This window comes from Anser cygnoides, chromosome 29, assembly GCF_040182565.1.
Source record: "Anser cygnoides isolate HZ-2024a breed goose chromosome 29, Taihu_goose_T2T_genome, whole genome shotgun sequence".
Classification (NCBI taxonomy): Eukaryota; Metazoa; Chordata; class Aves; order Anseriformes; family Anatidae; genus Anser; species Anser cygnoides.
In genome coordinates this window covers 1,090,132-1,099,238 of record NC_089901.1, presented here as the reverse complement: position 1 = coordinate 1,099,238, position 9,107 = coordinate 1,090,132, and the positions used below count along the sequence as shown (strand labels likewise).

Genomic DNA, 9,107 nt, shown 5'->3' with positions numbered 1-9,107 from the left:
TTCACCCCTACCTCTGCACACAGGCACTGTCCCTGCAGCTACACAAAAGGCCTCAGAGGAAGGACATAAGAAACAATGTCACTTTATTTGGTTTAAATGGAAAACCAAAATGAAGAATATTATTTCTAAGTGAACAAAACTACTCAGAATATTAGTGGAAAGTACCAGCAACACAAGAAAAAAGACAGGCATGGCCTATCGTCAGTAACGTTTTCAGGTGTTCTCAGAAGAAGAGAGGCAAGAATGTTTATTGGTTATGAAACACACGTGGTCATCAGTTTCCATATGGCATTCTTGAGCTCCTGGTTCCTCATGCTGTAGATGAGGGGGTTCACTGCTGGAGGCACCACTGCATACAGGACTGCCAGCACCAGGTCCAGGGATGGGGAGGATATGGAGGGGGGCTTCAGGTGGGCAAACATGATGGTGCTCATAAAGAGGGAGACCACAGCCAGGTGAGGGAGGCACGTGGAAAAGGCTTTGTGCCGTCCCTGCTGGGACGGGATCTTCAGCACGGCCCTGAAGATCTGCACATATGATAGAGCAATGAAAATAAAACAACTACCAAATAGAAAAGCAGTAACCACAAGAACATGAACTTCCCTTAGGTAGGAGTCTGAGCAGGAGAGCTTGAGGATCTGGGGGATTTCACAGAAGAACTGGTTGAGGGAATTGCCATTGCAGAGAGGCAGTGAAAATGTATTGGCAGTGTGCAGCACAGCGTGGAGAAAGCCACTGCCCCAGGCAGCTGCTGCCATGGTGGCACAGGCTCTGGTGCCCAGGAGGGTCCCGTAGTGCAGGGGCTGGCAGATGGCGATGTAGCGGTCGTAGGCCATGATTGTGAGAAGAGATAATTCTGCTGAAATCAAAAAGACTAGCAAAAAGAGCTGTACAGCACATCCTGGGTAGGAAATGGCCCTGGTGTCCCAGAGGAAATTGGCCATGGCTTTGGGGACAGAAGCGGAGATGGAGCCCAGGTCGAGGAGGGCGAGGTTGAGGAGGAAGAAGTACATGGGGGTGTGGAGGCGGTGGTCGCAGGCTACGACTGTGATGATGACCCCATTGCCTAGGAGGGCAGCCAGATAATGCCCAGGAAGAGCGCGAAGTGCAGGAGCTGCAGCTCCCGCGTGTCTACGAATGCCAGGAGGAGGAACTCGGTGATGGAGCTGCTGTTACACATTTCTTGCCTCGGAGCAAGGGAGCCTGTCCAAAAGAAGCAGAGACTGTGCAAAATTTAAGGACTTCTTTGACTGCAATCCATTGAATGACTCAACAAACACCACACAAACCAAAACACTGCCTCACTGTGCAGCAGCAATTCCTGGTCTGCAGCAAGAGGTAAGAGGGAACCAGGAGTGATCTGAGAAGTCCACAGGCCAGGGACATGTCCCTGCTGCAGGACGTGAGGAGAAGGTCAAATACTTCCCTAAGAAACAACGAAGGTGATGTCGGTACCGTCTGTATGCAGAGGTTTGTGAGGTGCCTCAGAGCAGCAGCAATGCTCAAGGAGCCTTAGTCTCTAGTACAGATGTTCCTACTCCATTACCATCCTTCTGCCTCAGCACATGGGCAGGAAAACGAAGCAGATTCTAAAAAGTGCACTACCTTCAGGTAGCTCTTGGTGGGCAGTTCTGCTGTGCAGTGCCCTGGGGAGGTGTGGGGCTGTGAGCAGCCTGCCCCAGGCAGCAGGCTCTGGGCAGCAGCAGGAACCTGCCCTGCCATGCCGTGCCGTGCCGTGCCAGGGGGGCTCCTTCCAGCCGCAGCTTCTCCCCGCAGCCCCTGGGCAGCTCCCCGGGCAGGCTGAGTGCTGAGCCTGGCAGGCGGCAGAGGCCCTGCCCCGCCACACAGCCCCTGGGGCACAGCAGGGACCCTGCTCTGCACCACAGCCCTGGGCACCCCTGCCTGCACCCCCGGCTGCACAGCCTGCAGCCGGCCCCAAGACAAGGGAGCCCTCGGGCCCTGCACGCTCACCCTGCAGCACACAAGTCCTGCGTGCCCTTCAACTCCAACACCGAGCGTCCTCCTGACAGCTGCCATCGCCTGAGGGCTGTGCCAGCTCCAGGAGAGCCTGGCAGGGTGCGCAGCGGCATTGCCCTGCACCCAGACACTTACCAAGGGGAGGTGGCTGTGAGGATTTCTCCCTCTGCCAGCTCTCCCCTGCCTTTCTATGCCAGGCTGCCCTGAACCTCTCTCCCCCTCCTCTCTTCTCCCCATGCCAGCTGCATGCAGTGCCCCCAGCCCTGCTGCGCCTGGCACAGGAGCTGCTCGTGGGTGGCTGACGCAGCTTCTCAAGTAGTCCAAGTCTGATGCAAACTGCAAAGCCTCTCCCAGTGTTAACGGTGCCACTGAGGGACATTACTGACAAAGCCACACCATGGACTTGTTAGAGCAGAAAAGTGCAGGCAGTGATGACGGGGAGACCAAGGCCCAGGAAAGGTGGCCCTGGTGCTGAGGAAACCTTGATGTGTCCCATGAAGTCAAACAGTCGGGCCCTGACCCCAGCCTCTGGGAAGGGAGATCCTGTCCCTCCAGTGCAGTTTAGGGCTCTTTCTGGGTCAGTGCGCAGTGGGTAAGGGCAGTGCCAAGTACAAGGCTACAGGAGGACATCTCCTAGGCTCCTGGAGGGGGATGAGGAGGCATTGAGACCCTAATGCTGTAAGGATGAGGTGTCTCCTCATAGGCCTCACTGACAAGAGCCAGAGCCCAGCAGACAAAGCTGTTGGCTCTGTCGGGGGCTTTCATCTTCCAAAGGATCCTTGACTATAACCATCACAGGCCGTCCTATGCTGTCTCATGTCTGCACCTATTACCCTGCAGGACTTAGATACCCACCTTGCTTCCCCACCTTGCACCTCCCTGCCTTGACTGATGTCTCTCCATCTGCCCTCAGTAATCCATGAAACACAAAGCCAGGGGCTAATCCTGACACCCTCTGCGTGACGTCTTGCACCACAGCTCTGCTCTTCAAGAAGCATTTCACCTCAGCCCCCATCTCACCACCCACACCCAGTCTGAATTTTGTGATGTCCTTTCTTTCCCATGTTCTTTCGGACAAAGAGGAAAAACTCCACCATCACTGCAAGCACCCCTCGAGCAGTCTCAGCCTACTTCTCTACTGCCCAGAGCCTGCACGACACAGGGCCATAGAAGCCCAGGTCCCTCAGCCTGGGCCACCCTGCTCCAGAGGTGGCCACAGCAGCACTGAGTCGAGGGGGACGATAACCCAAGTGGTCTGGGTGGCCCCCGCTGCCCCTAGTGCAGCCCCGTAAGGAGCTGACCTTGCTCCCTCTCAGCATGTCCCACTGGCTCCTATGGTGTCCTCGTAGCACCCACGCCTTCTCCTCAGGGTCCCCCCTCAGCTGCTCACGTCCAACCCTGCCCTGATGGATGCAGGTATTCTGCCCCACGTGCAGCACTGGCCACGTCTCCTTGCCACCTGCAGGGGGTTTCTGCTGGCTGAAGGCTGGACATTCCCAAGGTCCCCCTGCCCTGAAGCTCCCTTTTGTCACCTGTTCATGGTTGGGTGCCGATGGCTCACGCTGATGGTGGTGACTCTCACACAATAACAGCGTGAGGAGTGTCAGGACTCTACAGGCACTAAGGGAGGTACTTGTTTAGTGGAATTTCTGATCCAGGCAAGAATTACCATGAGAACCATCTCTGAAACACCCAATGACACTACAAAGCAAGCAAAGCCAGGACCAGAGGGAATGTGTGTTGGGCTCTTTGTATGCTAGGATATTTTCTGGGAAAACCTACACCTACACAGACACACATGGAATATGGATCCCTTCAGCACGAGGAGCAATGGTTTGAATCCCAAAGAAGGGTAGATTTAGATGAGGTATGAGGAAGAAATTCTTTTCTTATCAGGCTGGTGAGTCCTAGGAAGAGGTTGCCCAGGGAAACTGTGGATGCCCCATCCCAGAAAGTGTTCAAGGGCAGGTTGGATGGGGCTTTGAGGAAGCTGGTCTGGTGGAAGGTGTCCGTGCCCATGGCAGGAGGGGTGGAATTAGATGTCCTTGAAGGTCCCTTCCAAGCCAGTCCATTCTATCAGTCGATGCTCAAACATCAACTATCTCCCTGCACCTCTCCTCTCTGCAGGGCCATATCCCAAAGGAATCCTCCAAGCCGGTCCCTCAGCAGGCCCAAGGCTGCTCACCTCAAGTCCTCTGCTTTGCCTTGTGCAAAAGAAGGGCAATGGAGCTGGTGAAGGCTCAGCAGAAGTGCTGAGACACAAAGCTGGCCAAGCAAACCCAGACACAAGGACAAGACACAAACCAGGAGGATTCCTCTTAACAGAAGAGTAGAGAAAGCAGCTGGAAATGGAAGATCTCTTTATATGAGAACTTTCCAAACTAGAGAAGGAGAAAAGCGTATGTGTGGACCTTTAACAAAAAAGGAAAACTTGCTAAACGTGGACAGGAAGCAAAGAAAGAAATAAGAACACCAACACTTTTAATTAAAACTTCAAGAATTATTTGGTGTTCATTACCTGTGAGGTTTATGGAAGATGCCAGAAATATTTTCCTTGGAGGTGAATCTGACACATTTTGTGTCACTGACAAAGCTGTGAGTCCAAAGAAATAAATAGTGAGTGGTGTCCCAGTGGGCAGGGGGGCAATGGTGGCTGTGTCACCCAGGTGTCCCAGTGGGCAGGGGGCAGCAGTGGCTGCATCACCCAGGTGTCACAGTGGGGCCGTGACACGGCAGCCCAGCTGGGATAAAGGGCCAGGGGTGCGGGCAGGCCCCAGTCGGGACGGAAGCCTCTGGCAGCAGGCAGCAGAGCGCAGAGCAGGGCAGGACAGGGAGGTGAGTGCGCCATGGAGCAGGGGCTGAAGCGGTGTCTGAGGCTGAGCAGGGCCAGAGTCTCGCTGCAGCCTGAGCAGGGGCTGGAGCTCAGCAGACTGGGTGTGTTGGGGAGATCCTCGGGTGCTCTGGGAACAGGCATGGGTGCTGCAGGGTTATGTCTTGGTGTGAAGGGAGGTGCTTGCTTGCCCTGAGCGAGACAGTTGGTTGCCTCAGGAAGGTGTTGGATTCCTTGGGGAGATGCTTGGCAGTTCCACCAAGATGGGTGGTGTGCCCAGGGAGGTGCTTGCGTGTTCCACCAAGATGCTTTAGGACCTGCAGGGAGATGCCTGAGTGACCAGAGGAGAACCTTGGGTGCAGCAGGGTTATGCTTCTGTGCTCTGGGGAGGGAGGTGCTTGTGTGCCCTGGGCATGTCCTTGGGCTCTCTAGGAAGATGCTCCTATTCCCCTAGGAGATACTTGGGTGCCCCAGGAGGTGCTCGAGTACTGCAGCAAGGAGTTTGTCTCCTCCAGGGAGGGTGTCCAGAGACATGCCTGGGTGCCCCCGTGTTGTGCTTTCTTGCTCTAAATCGATGGTTGGGTGCTCTGGGAATGTTCTTTTGTGCCTCCAGGAGAAGACTGTGTGCTCCTGGAAGGTGCTTGTATGGCCTGAGGAGATGCCAGCATGCCCTGGGAAAATGCTTGGGTACCCCAGGGAGATCCTTGGTCTTCAAGAGAGGTTCCTGGGTTCCCCAGAGAGATGTTTGGCTGTCCCCCAGAGATGGACGGTTTCATTACCCTTCAAAGTAATGTTTGTTTGCTTCTGGTTGATGTCTTAGTGAGTCAGGAGGTGAGGGGTTCACAGTGGAAAGTTTTCAGCGCCCTAGTGAGATGCTTGAGTGCTGTGGGGAGGTGCATGGGTCCTTCTGGAAGATGCTTGTGTTCCCTGGGGAGAAGACTGGTACCTCCGGGATCAAACTGTGTTCCCGTGGAAATGCCTTGGAACTGCAGGGAGATGCTTGGGAACTCTGGGGAGACTTTGATGTCTTGGGTACATCCCTGAATTGTCCCAAAAGATGTTGAGGTTCCCAGGAGACATGTGAGGATGTCCCAGGGAGGTGCAACAAGCTCCTCCCTGAAGAAGCAAAGCATTGCCCTGGTTCACACCAACATCTCCCTTAGGCACACAGCCATGTCCCGAGGGTACCCAGGCTGCTCCATGCAGCACACAGGCATCTCCCTGGAGCACCCAACAGTCTCCCCACACCACCAACCTGTCTTCCTCGCAGGACCCAAGCACCTCCCCAAGGCACATGATCTTTCTCAAGGAGCATTCAGGCACCTCCCTGGAGAAGACAAGCACCTCCCTATTGAAAGCCAAAATCTTTGCTGGGAGCACAAGCATCTTCCTGGAGCACTCTCCACAGCACCAAAGCATCTCCGTGGAGCACCCAAGCACCTCCCAAAATACGCTAATGTATCCCCAGAGCTCCCAAGGAAGTTCTTTGAGCATCTGAGCAACTCCCCAGGGCATTGAAACATTCAAACATTTCCCAAGGTCATCCAAGCACCTCATAAGAATATCCAAAATTCTCCCCAAGGAAACAAGCCCCTCCTTGGAGCCACCCAACAGCGCCTCAAGTCCCATAGGACGTCCTAGCTCACCCAAGTCTTTCTGTGGGCAAGCAAGCATCTTCCCAGGGCACCCAGGAATCTCGCTGGTTCCATTTGCTGGGACAGCTATGCATGTCCCCAGGACACCCAAACACCTGCCTGGGGCATTGAGGAACCTTCCTGGAGCATCCAACTGTCCCACCAAGCCACCCTGGTTTCTCCTGGAGCATGCATATGAGCCAGGAGTGTGCCCTGGAAGCCAGGAGGGCCAACCGTACCTGGGATGCATCAAGCATGGCATTGCGAGTCGGTCGGGGGAAGTGATTGTCCCGCTCTGCTCTGCCCTGGTGCGGCCTCACCTCGGGTACTGTGTGCAGTTCTGGGCACCGCAGTACAAAAAGGACATTAAACTGTTGGAGAGTGTCCAGAGGAGGGCGACGAAGATGGTGAAGGGCCTAGAGGGGAAGACATATGAGGCGAGGCTGAGGTCACTCGGCCTGTTCAGCCTGGAAAAGAGGAGGCTGAGGGGGGACCTCATGGCAGTCTACAACTTCCTCGCAAGGTGGTGTGGAGGGGCAGGGGACCTATTCTCCGTAATTATCAGAGACAGGACCCGCGGGAACGGTGTTAAGCTGAGGCAGGGGAAGTTTAGGCTGGACATCAGGAAGAGGTTCTTCACCGAGAGGGTGGTCGCACACTGGAACAGGCTCCCCAGGGAAGTAGTCACTGCGCCAAGCCTGTCTGAATTTAAGAAGTGATTGGACTGCGCACCTAGTCAGATGGTCTAAACTTTTGGGTAGACCTGTGCGGTGCCAGGAGTTGGACTTGGTGGTCCTTATGGGTCCCTTCCAACTCGGGATACTCTATGATTCTATGTCTCAGGGAGCCTTTGGGACTCTCTTTGAGCAAGTTCTGATGTGATGGCAACTCCAAAAGATGACGTGAGCCTTCAGGCACAGCCCTTTTAGGAGGGAAATGTTGTTCTGGAGGCCAGCTGTGTCACTCAAGTGCCCACTGCCTGTCCCTGCCCGCGGTCCCAGCACGGCCACACAGCAGCACTGGCACCAAGCTGCAGGAGCAGCCAGGCCTTACACCGCCAGCAGGGCTCAGCAGGAGAGGGTGGCAGTGGCAGGAGAGCAGCTCTGCATTGACCCAGTGCTGGTGCTCCCGGGCTGGACTGCTGGGCCACGACTCTTTTCCCCTCCACCTCTGCACACAGGCACTGTACCTGCAGCCACAGAAAAGGCCTCAGAGGAAGGACATAAGACAAAAAGGCACTTGAATTCGTTTAAATACATAAGCAAAATGAAGAATTATATTTCTTTGTGGATAACATTTGAGAAAATAAAATTGGAAAAAAAAAATTCAACAATAACAACACAAGAACATAAGACCCACGGGCTTCGCCTATCATGAGTAACATTACGAGTGATTTACAGAAGAAGGCGGGCAATCTATTGCTCAAGAAAAACACCCAGACATCACTTTCCACACGGCAACCTTGATCTTCTGGTTCCTCATGCTGTAGATGAAGGGGTTCACTACTGGAGGCACCACCAAGTACAGAAGTGCCAGAACAAGATCCAGGGAAGGGGAGGAAATGGAGGGGGGCTTCAGGTGGGCAAAAATGACTGTGCTCATAAAGAGGGAGACCACAGCCAGGTGAGGGAGGCACGTGGAAAAGGCTTTGTGCCGTCCTTGCTGGGAGGGGATCCTCAGCACGGCCCTGAAGATCTGCACATAGGACAGTGAAATGAAAACAAAACACCCCAATAATAGAAAAGCAGTAACTGTAGTAATATGAATTTCCCTTAGGTAGGAGTCTGAGCAGGAGAGCTTGAGGGTCTCGGGGATTTCACAGAAGAACTGGTTGAGGGAATTGCCACAGCAGAGAGGCAGTGAAAATGTATTGGCAATGTGCAGCACAGCGTGGAGAAAGCCACTGCCCCAGGCAGCTGCTGCCATGGTGGCACAGGCTCTGGTGCCCAGGAGGGTTTCATAGTGCAGGGGCTGGCAGATGGCAACATAGCGGTCATAAGACATGACAGTGAGAAGAGAAAGTTCTGCTAAATTGAAAAAGATTATCAGAAAGAGCTGTGCAACACATCCCACATAGGAAATGTCCCTGGTGTCCCAGAGGAAATTGGCCATGGCTTTGGGGACAGAAGTGGAGATGGAGCCCAGGTCGAGGAGGGCGAGGTTGAGGAGGAAGAAGTACATGGGGGTGTGGAGGCGGTGGTCGCAAGCTATGGCAGTGATGATGACCCCGTTGCCCAGGAAGGCAGCCAGGTAGATGCCCAGGAAGAGCACGAAGTGCAGGAGCTGCAGCTCGCGCGTGTCTGCGAATGCCAGGAGGAGGAACTCGGTGATGGAGCTGCTGTTACACATTTCTTGCCCCTGGACAATGTAGTATGTCCAAAAGAAATAATGACATTGTAAAATTCCAGGACTTCTCTGACCAAAATACTTTGCATATCTCAAAGAGCAGCCACACACAACACATTCTTTCGCATTCCTTTCACAGGAAGAGCTTTCTGCAGCTGCTTGGCTTACCTCTGGTTGGTGCTCTGAGGGTGCCACAAGAAGCAGGGGGCTGTGCTGTGGGCTGTGCAGCAGTCAGTCCTGGTCTGCAGCAAGAATTAAAAGGGAACTGGGAGTGATCTGAGAAGTCCACAGGCCAGGGACATGTCCCTGCTGCACGACAT

At 54.3% G+C, this 9,107-nt stretch overlaps 2 protein-coding genes across 2 annotated transcripts; both read right to left on the bottom strand.

The window, feature by feature from the left end:
* Positions 1–254: 254 nt before the first annotated feature.
* On the bottom strand, positions 255–1,016 carry LOC136787365 (olfactory receptor 14C36-like). Its single transcript, XM_066984545.1, has one exon. It carries the CDS (start codon positions 1,011–1,013, stop codon positions 255–257), a length of 759 nt encoding a protein of 252 aa, XP_066840646.1. The 5' UTR covers positions 1,014–1,016.
* Positions 1,017–7,863: 6,847 nt separating this feature from the next.
* LOC136787364 (olfactory receptor 14C36-like) lies at positions 7,864–8,790 on the bottom strand. The gene has a single exon (XM_066984544.1). It carries the CDS (start codon positions 8,788–8,790, stop codon positions 7,864–7,866), a length of 927 nt encoding a protein of 308 aa, XP_066840645.1.
* Between the last annotated feature and the right edge of the window lie 317 nt (positions 8,791–9,107).

What these genes read in the sequence shown, in the direction of transcription:
- LOC136787365 (XM_066984545.1), bottom strand. Translation starts at nt 1,013, where the DNA reads ATGTACTTCTTCCTCCTCAACCTCGCCCTCCTCGACCTGGGCTCCATC.
- LOC136787364 (XM_066984544.1), bottom strand. Translation starts at nt 8,790, where the DNA reads ATGTGTAACAGCAGCTCCATCACCGAGTTCCTCCTCCTGGCATTCGCA.